The sequence below is a fragment of the Microcaecilia unicolor genome, chromosome 5, assembly GCF_901765095.1.
Source record: "Microcaecilia unicolor chromosome 5, aMicUni1.1, whole genome shotgun sequence".
Taxonomy (NCBI): domain Eukaryota; kingdom Metazoa; phylum Chordata; class Amphibia; order Gymnophiona; family Siphonopidae; genus Microcaecilia; species Microcaecilia unicolor.
This window is the reverse complement of record NC_044035.1, coordinates 118,425,055-118,440,855: the sequence shown is the minus strand read 5'-3', so window position 1 is coordinate 118,440,855 and position 15,801 is coordinate 118,425,055. Positions and strand designations below refer to the sequence as shown.

Here is a 15,801-nt window from a genome sequence, read left to right as displayed (position 1 = left end):
GTTCGGACATTGTCTGTTGCCCTTTCTTTTGTCACCCTTGTTGTGACTGATTCGTCTGTGTGCCTACAAGGGTTACTGTTCTTCTGTTTTCCTGCCCTGCTTTACCTTAGCCTGGTCCTCTACCCCTCCCAGCTCACTTCCTTCCGGGGAGGGATCAGGGCTCCTAAGATGGCCCAGGCTAGTTAGAGAGACACTTTTCTTAAAGATGAGGGGCAGTGTTCTTTAAACCCCCTCATACTTGGCAATTGATTTCCACAAAATTTGTACAGTAATTCATGAAGGCTACTAAGGCTGCTGCTGAACAGAAATAATTCAAACTGCACTTCTACCATTCTAACTTTCAGCAGACCATTCAGCATCCTCCTCTGGTTCCAGTAAACCTCTTGCTATACCAGCAGCAACCCTATCTTTCAAAGTGGTCTGTTTTTCCTCCAATACAGGCTCCAGTGGCATGGCTTTTGCTGATAATCCACTGTGGAAATCCACCACCCACACCTGGGCCCCTGAAATCTCAAGGAGCCATAAGTACATAAGTACATAAGTAGTGCCATACTGGGAAAGACCAAAGGTCCATCTAGCCCAGCATCCTGTCACCGACAGTGGCCAATCCAGGTCAAGGGCACCTGGCACGCTCCCCAAACGTAAAAACATTCCAGACAAGTTATACCTAAAAATGAGGAATTTTTCCAGTCCATTTAATAGCGGTCTATGGACTTGTCCTTTAGGAATCTATCTAACCCCTTTTTAAACTCCGTCAAGCTAACCGCCCGTACCACGTTCTCCGGCAATGAATTCCAGAGTCTAATTACACGTTGGGTGAAGAAAAATTTTCTCCGATTCGTTTTAAATTTACCACACTGTAGCTTCAACTCATGCCCTCTAGTCCTAGTATTTTTGGATAGCGTGAACAGTCGCTTCACATCCACCCGATCCATTCCACTCATTATTTTATACACTTCTATCATATCTCCCCTCAGCCGTCTCTTCTCCAAGCTGAAAAGCCCTAGCCTTCTCAGCCTCTCTTCATAGGAAAGTCGTCCCATCCCCACTATCATTTTCGTCGCCCTTCGCTGTACCTTTTCCAATTCTACTATATCTTTTTTGAGATACGGAGACCAGTACTGAACACAATACTCCAGGTGCGGTCGCACCATGGAGCGATACAACGGCATTATAACATCCGCACACCTGGACTCCATACCCTTCTTAATAACACCCAACATTCTATTCGCTTTCCTAGCCGCAGCAGCACACTGAGCAGAAGGTTTCAGCGTATCATCGACGACGACACCCAGATCCCTTTCTTGATCCGTAACTCCTAACGCGGAACCTTGCAAGACGTAGCTATAATTCGGGTTCCTCTTACCCACATGCATCACTTTGCACTTGTCAACATTGAACTTCATCTGCCACTTGCACGCCCATTCTCCCAGTCTCGCAAGGTCCTCCTGTAATCGTTCACATTCCTCCTGCGACTTGACGACCCTGAATAATTTTGTGTCATCGGCGAATTTAATTACCTCACTAGTTATTCCCATCTCTAGGTCATTTATAAATACATTAAAAAGCAACGGACCCAGCACAGACCCCTGCGGGACCCCACTAACTACCCTCCTCCACTGAGAATACTGGCCACGCAATCCTACTCTCTGCTTCCTATCTTTCAACCAGTTCTTAATCCATAATAATACCCTACCTCCGATTCCATGACTCTGCAATTTCTTCAGGAGTCTTTCGTGCGGCACTTTGTCAAACGCCTTCTGAAAATCCAGATATACAATATCAACCGGCTCCCCATTGTCCACATGTTTGCTTACCCCCTCAAAAAAATGCATTAGATTGGTGAGGCAAGACTTCCCTTCACTAAATCCGTGCTGACTTTGTCTCATCAGTCCATGTTTTTGTATATGCTCTGCAATTTTATTCTTAATAATAGCCTCATGGGATCTGCTGGTAGTAAACGCTCAACAGGTTTGGGTGGTACATTGCTTTTCAGAAAAGCTGAGGGCACACCTTACCCCACTGACGCTTGCCACAGAATCACATCAGCAGTAGATTGTGAAGATCAAATAACAAATCTGTTCATCAGGCCATTTACTGAGAGGGCAGAGCTGGAGCTGCTGGAGCTTCAGGATAAGTGTGGGATCTTCTCTTCTTCTTACCAATCAAAGTTAAAAATGGCAATAGCAGCAGAGGAAAGGACGTGATTCTTAATCACCATCTTGTTCCATTATTGATGAGAAGTTAGTGGCATCCTAGTGTATGGCATGTGTTTTGATTTTTTTTTTAAGTAGCAAAACTGATGATAGATTAGATATGAAGAACTGAACAATATAATTTCTCAGAATGACTTTTTAGATGGAATTCATTAAGGGTTGTGGCTCTGTTCACAAGGTCACAATAACTTCTGGGAACATAAATAATGAGGCTGTCTTCCTGGAAAGACTTGAAATAGTCCTGTTTTTAAACTTGAATCTCAGTGTAGTCTGACACATAATGTCCCTTTGTTTCCCATTGCAAAGCAAAGACTACGTGTCACGGACTTCAGTGAAATGATGGTTAATATATGAGGTCAGACTTAACCTGTACAAGATGGCCACATTATGCTGACAGCCTTAATTAGAGTATTTTTTGTCTCCTTGATTTACAGCATTTTGGAGCCACTTACCATCACTTTGGCTGCTACAGTGTAGAAACATAGAAGATGAGGATAATGTTAGCACTAAGATATGGTTTTATATTTTTTTTAAAGCTATCTTTTTCAGGAGAAAAAGAAATTGTACTGAATTTCACAGCATTGCACATATTATAAACAGGTTCAGAATTTCATAAGAACATAAGTATTGCCATACTTGGACAGACCAAAGGTCCATCAAGCGCAGCATCTTGTTTCCAATAGTGACCAATCGAGGTTACAAGTACCTGGCAAGATCCCAAAACAGTACAATACATTTTATACTGCTTTTCCTAGAAATAAGCAGTGGATTTTCACCAAGTCCATTTTAATAATGGCTTATAGACTTTTTTTTAGGAAGCTAGCCAAACCTTTTTTAAACCCTGCTAAGCTAACTGCCTTTACTATATTCTCTGGCAAAGAATTCCAGAGTTTAATTACACATTGAGTAAAGAAATATTTTCTCTGATTTGTTTTAAATTTACTACTTTGTAGCTTCATTGTGTGCCCCCCAGTCCTCGTATTTTTGAAAAGAGTAAACAAGCATTCCACTCCACTCATTATTTTATAGACCTCTATCATATCTCCCCTCAGCCATCTTTTCTCCAAGCTGAAGTGTCCTAGCTCTTCTCTTCTTCTACCCCAATATAAAGGGCCGGATTCAGTAAATGGCACTCAAAAATCAGCTCTGGAAAAATCATGCTCAGTGCTATTCTATAAAGGATGCTCCCGGCTGAGCACACTTTATAGAATAGTGTATAATTCCGATTCCTGTGGCCCAGCTTTGGGCGTGAGGGCAGGTATAAATCTTAGTGTACAAGCTGGGCATGCTTTCCCAGTATTCTATAAAACTGTACCCAAATTTTCAGAATGCCCCTGACCTGCCCTTGCCCCTCTTATGTCCATGCCCCCTTTTGAGTTGCACACTATTGGAGTTGGCTGACAGGTAGATATGTGCACAACTCCTAACTGGGGCCCATTTTTATCAATAATTGATTGTTTGCTTGTTAATGGCTCGTTAACCAATTAAGTTGTTCCTGCATCTCTGGATCATACCCAAATTTGAGCAATCTTTATAGAGCCTGGAGGTCAATGTGCTACCTAAATTAATTTCTTATTGGAGAACTGAAATATATGAACAGGTCTAAAAAGAAATTAGAATTCAGGACTGAAATAGGGTTATTAGTGCCTAGGACTGCCCACTTCCCACAAAAAAAAGTTCCTTTTCCCTCTACAAGTCAATATCATCCCTTCCTGACAACCTCCACTCCTGTGGACCTTTTCCTTACGCCAGTGATGTAGACAGAACGGATCTTTATAGGAAGCCCATTATTAACATGGGTGAACAGTAGGCATAGTGGTCAAGCCACACTAGCTATACTTCTTTCAACAAATAATTCCTTATAGTGTAGCTCACAATGGATTTCTAATTAGTCTGCAACAGCTCTCATGTATCATTGGCAACACTTTAAATATGTTAAACTTAATATCTTAAACATTTATCAACACTAATAACATATATATATACACATAGAAATATTTAAAGATGTCTGAAGAGACAGCATCTCATAACTTAATAATATAGTAGATACTAGTGTACTATAAAGACAGAGACAAACATCTCAACACACATTGCAATACTGTGCAAAATGTTCTAATACCTTTCCTGATGCCATGACAGATTAATTATCATAATATAGCACATATCTTTCACCTTTGTTTTAATGATAAATAAATGCCTTATTAATTTGCTTTGGTAAAAGCGGTATGGATGTACTGTGGAGCTAATCGTACTTAATAGCAGTCTTTGTCAGTGTCCCTCATGATAAGCTCATCTCTCAGTTACAGGATTTTGGATTTCAGGAGACAGTTGCATTCTGAGGAATTATGCAATTGCACACACTTGTATATTTTTTTTCATAATTAATCAATGTATCAAAAATCATGCAAAATAGCATAATTCCTTAAGGTACATTCTATGCTCAGCTGACTTTGCATACCTCCCTACCCAAGTCACAGCTTTCAAGAACATTCCATGCTTCTTCTTCAGTTGGAACCACTCTGCCCCTGTCAGGACTTCTTCCAGATTGAGAGGTCATGTGTGAGGCAAGGGGATATGCCATCAAGCTGAAGCCAGGGCAGCCATAGCATGGGGTCTTCAGTGGCTTACTCACAGGTACTTGAAATGGTGGTTATGAGGCTGGGGCCAGCTTCTCACATATGTTTTTAGTACCATTAACCTGTAGCATGAACAAACTGACAGCATTTCCTGTAGCTTTGGCATGTTACTGGGCCATGCTGAGAATAAACCTAAAATGTCAATCTTGTGAGGTGAGCAAAAAATGCACCTGTGGTATTGGGGTCCAAGTGGAGATGTCTTGCCACATGTAATATTGTGGAGAATCTGTGAGGCATCTATGTGCTTAGGGGGTATACTGGTATGGTCTGGAATGTATTCCTGGAGAAGGTGGAGAAAAAAAATTAGAATTTAAAAACCAGTAGGATAAATGACTGATCTCTAGATGCAGGAGAATGGAACTGAAGCAGTAGGGTAACCTGCACAAGCTGCAGTTACAGCTTTGTTACAGCTCAAAACAGAAAGATAGGATTGGAGTAACCCATATTAACTCCATACATTACAGAGTTACTCAAAGTTTTGCCCTATCATTCTTGTTGTTCAGCATTTACTTCACATCACTTTGGGAGTAATTCTATAAGAATGATGGCAACATTTAGGTGATAAGAATGTGCATAAGTAACCTGAATTCTGTAATAGTTCCTAAATATAGGTGTCTAGAGAGTGCCTGACCAGAGTATTTTCTACAGTATAATGGAAAGTTGATGCCTATTTTCCTTTATAGAATACTAGTCTAGCAGGCTAGATACATGCGTATAATTTATGCCTGAGCATTTATGCCAGCCATAGAGCTAGAGTTAGGGCCCTGTTTATTAAGCCGTGCTGTAGGCACGCAAACATTTTAGAGTGCACTAATGCTGGTTTGAAAAGGTGTCTCTAGCATTAGCATGTGCTAATTTTTAGCTCATGCAAAAAAGTTAGCACACCTACAGTGCGGCGTAGTAAACAGGGTCCTAAGTGTTAGCACCTGAATATTGAATATGCACAACTTATAGTATGTTATAAGTTACATGTATAAGTACGAGTCCTACCAGGCTCTGCTTATCTGTACACATGCTAGGCAAGATATACGTGTATTTGCAGAGTAGCACTAAGGTGGAATTTTGGCATTTATGCACATAATATATGTGTTCTAATCAATTATTCATCTAATTGGTGCATAAATATTAGTGCCCACTTTGTAGAATTACCCCATAATGATAGGAAGGAGGAGATTTGACCACATTATGCCAGTTATACATGCTTTGCATAGGTTCCCAGTGGAGCAGAGATCCAAGTTTAAAGTATTATGTTTGGTTTATAAAGCAATCTGTGTGGGTTTCCTATGTTATCTTGTATTACAGCCACTAAGATCATCACAGAGGCAACTATTACAACTTTCTCCCTTGTGTTATAGTGTCACTTGTCTGGAACAAGAAAGTCCTTTTTTTTAGATATTTAAGTCCTTTCCCTTTGAAAGCACCATCACAGGAACTAAGGGATAATAGTGGTTATCTTTAGATTTGAAAGAAGCTGAAGGCATGACTCTCTTTGCAGTTTTGGGACTGAAGGTTATTTAAGGTTATTTATTGTTTGTTATTAACTTCTAAAGTTTATAGCTTGTTGGTTACTGATGGAAAGTTGGTCAAGTAAATAAATAAAATAAAATCATATCTGCCACAGTGATGACTTCTATCACCTCCACTTGTTGGAAATTTTAAGCTTTACTAGAGATAGGCTGTCGTTTGCAGCAACATGGGAAATGTCATCAATACATCCCATGTCATTGCATGTCATTACCAAATGGAAATGAGCAGAAATAAACACATTTCGTGTTTTTGTCTTTTGCTAATAATAGTGTGCAGTCTGTAAACAGTGTGTACTATGGGGAAAGAGGGTGCATGATTTGGGGAAAAGGGCACACTCCCAATAGTGGAACCATCATGCATGTAGAAACTATTGCATATGCACAAACTAGTGCTTCCACACGTGCCTTGTAAGAAAAAGAATGCTTCTTCTTTCCACATGGTGTACAGTATTTCTAAAGACCGTTCACTTTATCAGCGACTGGCAAAATGGTCAAATAAAAGTAAATAAAACAAAACTTCCCTTAAATAACATTGGAAACGACATGAATGAACATTTTCTGGCTGCCCATCCCTAGGCCTTATCATTCTCATCTGTGTTTCTTAGAAAACTCATACTTTAACCAACACAGGTCCTCTTCAATGTCTTATTAACAAGTTTTTAAATAATTTCCACAGCTAATAAGGTTATTGAGCATGTTAAAAAGTAACATAAAATCCAAAATACAGCCTCTATATGCTATAGTCCATTTATGCACGCCACCTCAGCCTTCTTGGAAGCTTGATGCTATTGTACTACTGCTATTTAGGGTTGTAACTGTTGCTGTGTGTAGATTAGCCCAGTAGCTTCTTGAAAGTAATAATACCACTGTTCTTTTGGTCTGAACTGCCTTCCATGTAAGTTATCCCAATTCTTTATTACCATCCCATGTGCTTATATCATTCTTTTTTTTTTAACTCCATTATCTGTCTTGTTTCCGTCAACTCCTCAGGGAGGACATTTCAGGAACATTTCTGTGAAAAAGAAATCCTGACATTGCTCTTCACAGGTCCCTTCTTTAGATGTGCTACTACATTGATAATTTGTCCTTTAATCTACTTCACAGCCTGCTAAAATTAAAATGTCACATGTAATAACTGACAGCTGACATTTAGAAGTGTTTTATTCTTGTTAGCTGCATGTCCTACAGTGTTTAGCAAATGACATTTTTTATTTTTTGATGATGGGGTAGGGGGTGGTTTATAATGTAACTTTTAGTTCCTTGTCTTGCATCTTCCCAACCTACCAAGTCTCTCTAAAATCCAACATCTAAGCTTGTGTCTATGGATCAGAGCTTTGAGAGGTTACCATATTGAACAGCCAGGGAGCACTGTAAATATAGTGGACATGGGGTAGGTATGGAGTAGAAGAGGGGACATCCCAAGGGTTTGTAGTAGACTCATGGTCACAAATAGTGATAGTGGCTGAGGAAACACATCAACAGGATTCTCATTGGCTGGTTTGAAAAGGTAGACCAACCCCTCTTCAACTTCCCTGCTCATCATTCTTTTATGCAATATAATACGTATGAGCATTCTCCTATTCAAAGAATACTGAGCATTTGACCTATATGCCTTTTAAGTGCCTAAACATTTCAGAGAAACCAGGCACCCAATTTTTAGACAGAAAATCGGCATATCTTAGATGCTTAAAATGGATGCACCTAATTTTTGGCCTGGTATTCACTCTCTAAATGTAGGCACTTAGGCACCTATTGCTAGATATCAGCACTGAGCACCTAAATTTTCTTTGCCTGTCCTGACTCCAATCACTTTATAACAACTTACCCCTGAATTCTACATAGTGCGCCTAGAGATCTGAACCGAAATCAGCACAGATTCTATATCAACACGTGTAACTTAATTGGCTTAACAAGTTCATCAACATGGATAACAGCTCTTAACAAGCAATAATGAGCACTAATTGGCACTGATTAGAATTTACACACACAACTCGCTAAGCATATTCTGTAATGAAGTGCGATGAACTTCTAATGTGCGTAGGCAAAAAGGGGCATGGTTATGGGTGGGGATATTGGCATTTCATGGGTGTTCTGAAATTTATGCGCATAGTTACACAATATGGTCTAGTCTGACTGGAATCTATGCACCGGGATTTAAGCCACATTTTTGGTGGTGTAAATGGATGTGCACAGTTTTAGGCACTGAGATATCAACTAAGCATATTCTATAATCGGCACCTAAATCTAGGCACCAATTTAAGAATACGCTTAGCTGGCATTGATTTCAGTGCCAACTTTTTAGGCGCCATATATAGAATCTCCTTCTTAATGTAGGCACCTGTTACATCCATTAGGGCACACTCTTGCTATGATATTCTACTGTGCAAGAGAAATCCTGATATAAGCTGATGTAACTGTCCATTTCTATGACAAAAAATTGCTGGAGATCTGTGCAGAGTAGTGGGAGATTTGTGTCATTCTGATTCACAGAAGCTTTGAATCGTTCATCTCTAATTGGAGACCCAATTCCTGATACATGAGGAACACAATTAAAATTTGGTCTGGTGCATTAGCAGAAGCTGGCTTGTAGTGGTGAGGTCTATAATTCAAATCACTTTCTGTGTTTATAGTAATGGATTACTCATCCTGTCCTTCTGTAGCAGTGTTTAAATTGAAAGGGAAATAAAGCGAGCTTTATTTTATTTCGTGTTTTGAGAGGGGAAGAGTTCATAGTGGTATTTTCTAACCACTATATTTATCCTTTTCCTTTGCTCTGCGGTTGTCCATACTTCTTAACCATAGGTCCATGCCCTCCGGCCCTGCTATATCAGATGGTGAAAGGAAAAAAATGTAGAATAACAGAGAGATCATTAGTCAGAAGGCAAACCTATTCCTCCAAATTACACTAAACTAACGTACTTCTAGTACAACAAACCATCTTAAATTCTCAGGAATACAGTAATAAAGTTTCCCTTTATAGGGATGGATTCTCCTAAACTTTTGTTTGCAGTGTAAGCACTGTTTAGTTGCATTGTTTAACAGATATTAACCATGAGAATAACACAAGTGGTGTGCCTTTTTATGACACTAATATGGGTTTTCCCTTCCAAACCGTGGTTTTCTGTCTTGATCTCTTTAACTCATTTATTGTGGTCTTTGTTGTTGGGTCTGAAAATAAGCAAGCCACGTCTTACCTACGAATGCGTGAAAGTGTTGTGTCCGTTTCTTTGGCATCTCAAGTGGTGTATTTGGTGTGTGTTTCTGTTGGGTGTTCATAGTCTTACCAATACTTGCCTGTGTTTGCAGTTGAAGATGAGCAACCATCAACATTATCACCCAAAAAAAAGCAGCGTAACGGAGGCATGCGAAATTCACCCAACTGTTCTCCAAAGATGATGAGGTAAGAGTCTGAGTTCCCCAATAAGATGTTGCTGCATCTTTATTTTTCTTTTTCTAACAACAAATAAAAATCTAAAAATAACAGGAGAAAAAACTGTTAGACAGTTCCTCAAAGGCTGAAATATTTACCCTGTCAGCTTGTCAGTGGTTAATGATACAGCTCAAAATTTTTTTCTGTCAAGAGAAAACAGTTTGAAAATCTGTTTGAGGAATGCATCAACTTTAAAGTCTTGGCTGTCTCCCTTTCCAATCAACATGTTATTCTTAAGCAACAGCGGCACTAATGATAGAGCAAACCAGTCAGAGAAACTCCTGTGGCAAGCTTGCCTCAGGTCGTTTTCTTTCTTCTAAAGCCCCTTGAAATATGGTTTTCTATGCTTAAGGCCATAAGTGAGATGTATAATCACAATCAAAGATGAACTTGAATATTATGTTCCTTTTATCTTGTCAACTGAAATCAAATCTCTATTAATTGATACAAACTGATTAAGGGAAAAATACAGCCTGGTCCATGTGTGTTCCAGATTAATGCATTTTCAAGCAGTCACAAAAGGTATAATTGTGAAATGCAAGAATTCTTAAACAAATGACTGTTTTGCAAAAGCATGGCAAAGATGCTGACTATGCATATTTATCTGTTTTTATGATTGTACTTTTTAGCTCTCTCTGGAATTATATGTATCCTGGATCCGATATTTGGGGTGGTTCAGAAAATAAGGTCTTGACATAAATGATGGAATATAATTAAAAAGAATGCACTCATAATTTTATTGCAGATGCCCAAATATACTCATGACTAATTGGCAAGAGGTAGACTTTGGTCCACTGGAGATCTAGGCTGAATTCCATTCCTAACATACTCTTCAGTAGGGCATGCTTTGTTTCATTTCTTTGTAGGTGTACATTTTTATGTACATAAAATTGTATTTATGGACATTAGTTGAACTCTGTGAGGTTGATATTCAAAGCAATTTAACTGGCCAGAAATGGCTCCTGGCCAGTTAAATTGCTTGTTCGAGGTTATCTGTTGATATTCAGTGGCCTCTTGACCGGTTAGTACCACTGAATATCACCACAGACCACTAAACTCAAAGTTAGCTATGTTGTGGGGGGTCCAGGGTGGAGTTAGCACTTATGCAGTCAAGGGCCCATATTTAGCACTTAACCGCATAAGTTTAGTGGTTAAATCAGACAACCGTAAAAGTCACAAGTACATAAGTAATGCCACACTGGGAAAAGACCAAGGGTCCATCGAGCCCAGCATCCTGTCCACGACAGCGGCCAATCGTACAAACGTACAAACATTCTATACATGTTATTCCCAGAATTGTGGATTTTTCCCAAGTCCATTTAGTAGTGGTTTATGGACTTGCCCTTTAGGAAACCGTCTAACCCCTTTTTAAACTCTGCCAAGCTAACCGCCTTCACCACATTCTCCGGCAACGAATTCCAGAGTTTAAGTATGTGTTGGGTGAAGAAATATTTTCTCCGATTTGTTTTAAATTTACTACACTGTAGTTTCATCACATGCCCCCTAGTCCTAGTATTTTTGGAAAGCGTGAACAGACGCTTCACATCCACCTGTCCTATCTTTATGCGGTATCGCTTAGACAGTTACATACTGAATATTGCAGTTTACCACATAAGATGTAGTTGCTGCATAAATCCAGATATTCAATGCCAGTGCCTGGACATTGCCTGGCATTTAATATTTGAGAATAACACCGCAGCGGCTGAATATTGACGCCTGTGTGTATAAATACAAACAATATAGACATACAGAAATGAAATAAAACAAAACACAATTTTTTGAAAAGGCAAGGAAAGAAAAAATTCAAGTGAAACATGAAAGAAATAATGAATTAAAAAGTTCCCCTGCACACTCCTGCTCTTCAGGTCCTACAAGGTAGGAGATGCTATAGAAGCAGCTGTTGTAACTGCTTAGAGTAAGGGGTACTCTGGAGTGATAAGGTGATAACACATACTGTCGTATTTAGAAACAGCCTTACCCTGGGGGGTCTTTTCACTCATGCCCACTTACCCACAGAAAGATGTTATGACTTTTCAACAGTAGGTGGCTAATGATTATCAAGGTATATAGAAAACCATAGAGGGGCATCATCTTGCCAGTTTTCTTTCCTACAAATCTCATCAAGCAGGAATTGTTTTTTTTATTTTTGATATGCATAGTTTTACTCCATGTTCCAGCCCTTTCTAAATATTCACTTTTTGAGGCTGCTTTGAAATCTTGACCCATGTATTTTCTGTAGATTCGTTTGCAATATATATTGTGTGTATGTGTATATATGTGTGTTTGTGTGTGTGTATATGTATGTGTATATACGTAGACTGAAAGTAGTTATCGGTATTCTAGTCATTTACATGTGTGTGTGACCACATACATGTGCTATGTGTTATTCTGTACATACGTGCATAACTACAGTAGTGTGTTATTTGCAGATGGGTATTTAAATAGATGACTTCTTGGTGCCTAAATATATGCATCTTTTATAGAATTGCCCTCCTAGTATCTATTATAGTATTTGCCCTCCTAGTATCTATTATAGTATAGGCTTCTACTGAGTGCCCTTCAGGTGTCTAACTGGAGGAACCTGGTTAGAAAATGCCCTTCTACTTGCAGAGTACCATACATATAATTTAAGGGGTGGGGTGAGGGTATTCTTGGAGAAATGCCAACTATACATATATGTTATGTGTGAAGGACAATTTTAGATACAATGTAGAAATTGGAATTGAGACATACAGATCAGGACCAGGAGTGTAGTCATGGGTGGGCCTGGGCCCAACTGCTTTAGGCTCAGGTCCACCCAGCAGTAGTGTACCCTTGGTGTAATTGACAGGGATCCTCAATCCCCACCAGCTGAAGTCATCTGAAGCCAGCCATAACTCCTCTCAGGTAACACTGGCAATCAGTGGCAGCGGTCTTGAGCTACCGATACTGGCACCCCATGCGTGCTCAGTTCATGTGTGAGAACTGAGCATGCATGGAGTGCCAGTGTCTGCAGCTAGGAGCAATGCCATGACTGCCTCTGTTGCTTTTGGGGAGAAATGGCAGGCTGCAAAGGTATTTAATTTTTGAGATGGAGTGGTGGATGGCAGAAGCAAGGGAGAACGAGGGGGCAGGAAGCAAGAGTGGTCAGAAAGTAAATGTGTCATGCCCAACCTTTCTACCTGTTGGCCCATCCAAAATTTGCCATCTGGTTACATCACTAGTCGGGACATATGCAGTGACGATAGTATTTTTGAAATGGATCCAATATATCTGTATGTGTGTGTGTGCTATCTTTTTATCTATCTATACAGATATATACAATCACACACAAGATCAAAGAAATATATATATGATCTATATCTATAATCTATCTATCTATCTAGCTAGCTAGATACATAAAATCTATTTTTTAATCCACCTGTATACATATTCCTCACCCCTCTACATAAAGGAGACAATTCTGCAACATTTAGGCTCAAAGACACATGCTATAAGCCCATCCTATAACGGCACCTGGGCATCCCAAAATATGTTTGACTTCGACTGTCTTCCCATAACTCTTCTCAATATAACCCATAACCATATTGTAACCAATGTAATTCCATGACTCACAATGTATTGTAAGTCACACTGAACCTGCAAATACGTGGGAAAATGTGGGATACAAATGCAATAAATAAATAAATAAATAAATATTAAAGAAATCTAGTATCACCTGGTATTCGCACACCTAATATTAAGGCCCTCTCAATTTAACCAGCCAGAAGTGGCATAAATATGGGAGCCTAAATGTGACAGGGACACACGCCTAACTTACAGTATCCTGCATATTCATTGAGGGTATCTTATAAGTTATCCCCTGAATTCTATATATCACGCCAAGATTTTCATGCAGAAATCGAAGCATATTCTATAACAATGCGCATAATCTAATTGGTTAGCAAGCCAATCAGTATTGCCAAATGCCAATTAACATGCAATTGACATTAATTAGCATTAATTAGAATTTACACACAGAATTGTCTAAGCATTTCTATAACATGCTGTGCGTCAATTCTAACTTGCATAGTTAAAAAGGAGGCATGGCCATGGGCGGGTCATGGGTGTTTCTAAAATCTATGCACATTGTTATAGAATACATTCGGCCTGCGCCTAATTTAGGCATTGGCATTTACACCTGGTTTTACTTGGTGCAACTGCCCACAGCTAAATGTATTCGCACAGACCAGTGCTCAGTATATTCTATTTTAGGCTTATTCTATAAAGTACGCCTATATGTATATATATACCCAGAAACACTAGTATATTATAAAGGAAAATAGGTGCCTATTTCCTTTATAGAATGGGCTCCAATCAGGCACTTTCTTGTCTCCTAAAAATAGGCACCTCTTATAGAATTACAATCTAGGTGCCTAAAATATAGGTATGCACACAGCTACCTATAGAGCTGCTATAAATTTGTGTGCTTAACAGGCTTATTTTCAAAACAGAAGGGCGCCATCTTTGGACACTACCTGTTACAGTTGTGCTGCTTAATGCTTATTAGTCGTCCAACCCCCCAAATCCACTGTACCCACATGTAGGTGCCCCCTTCACCCCTTAGGGCTATAATAATGGTGTAGACTTGTGGGCAGTGGGTTTTGAGGGGGATTAGGGGGGCTCAACACACAAGGGAAGGGTGCTATGCACCTGGGAGCTCTTTTACCTTTTTTTTTTTGTTTTTGTAAAAGTGCCCCCTAGGGTGCCCGGTTGGTGTCCTGGCATGTGAGGGGGACCAGTGCACTACGAATCCTGGCCCCTCCCACGAACAAATGCCTTGGATTTATTCATTTTTGAGCTGGGCGCTTTCCATTATCACTGAAAAACAAAAACGCCCAGCTCACAAATTGTCGAATAAAACATGGACGTCTATTTTTTTTTCAAAAATACGGTTCGGTCCGCCCCTTCACGGACCCGTTCTCGGAGATAAACGCCCATGGAGATAGACTTTTCATTCAGTTATGCCCCTCTATGTTTACTTGGTCCATTTTTTCTTGCGACCAAGCCTCAAAAAGGTGCCCGAAATGACCAGATGACCTCCCCTTACTCCCCCAGTGGTCACCAACCCCCTCCCACCCTAAAAAAAAAAACTATTTTTTTTTTTTGCCAGCCTCTATGCCAGCCTCAAATGTTATACCCAGCTCCATGACAGCAGTATGCGGGTCCCTGGAGCAGTTTTAGTGGGTGCAGTGCACTTCAGGCAGGCAGACCCAGGCCCATAGGCGTAGACTGGGGGGGGCGAGGGGGGGCAATGCCCCCCCAAACGACGACGAGGTGCCGCCGCGCCATTAGTTAAAAAAAAAAACCACATGCAGGCACGCGCTCCTCTCCATCCGCTTGGCTTCCCTGCCCTCTCTGTCTGCGTCCTGCCTTCCTCTGCCAGGAACGCTGAAAAAGCTGAAGACTGTTGCCTGCGCCGGAGGGAGGGAGGAAGAGAGGGGGTAAACGGAGTCATGATCTTGGACCTCGCTGGGGGGGGGGCAGTAGAAGGAAGATGGATGGAACTGGGAGGGGTGGGGAGCAGAGGGAAGATGGATGGTACTGGGAGGGGTGGGGAGCAGAGGGAAGGAGCAAGAGATGGATGGGACTGGGAGGGGTGGGGAGCAGAGGGATGGACCAGAAGATGGATGGGATTGGGAGAGGTCAGGCACAGCAGAGGGAAGGAGCAGAAGATGGATGGGACGGAGGGATGGTGAGCAGAGGGAAGGAACAGAAGATGGTTGGGACTGGGAGGGGTGGGGAGCAGAGGGAAGGAGCAAGAGATGGATGGGACTGGGAGGGGTGGGGAGCAGAAGGATGGACCAGGAGATGGATGGGATTGGGAGAGGTCAGGCACAGCAGAGGGAAGGAGCAGAAGATGGATGGGACGGAGGGATGGTGAGCATAAGGAAGGAACAGAAGATGGATGGGACTGGGAGGGGTGGGGAGCAGAGGGAAGATGGATGGTACTGGGAGGGGTGGGGAGCAGAGGG

At 40.8% G+C, this 15,801-nt stretch overlaps 1 protein-coding gene across 1 annotated transcript in view; it reads left to right on the top strand.

The window, feature by feature from the left end:
- The window catches only part of KCNMA1 (potassium calcium-activated channel subfamily M alpha 1), a 1,310,561-nt gene that overhangs the window by 1,137,193 nt on the left and 157,567 nt on the right, over positions 1 to 15,801 (top strand). The window contains exon 19 of the mRNA XM_030203235.1: positions 9,685 to 9,778. Within this exon, the coding sequence (XP_030059095.1) occupies positions 9,685 to 9,778 (94 nt within the window). The remainder of the gene's footprint in view (positions 1 to 9,684; positions 9,779 to 15,801) is intronic.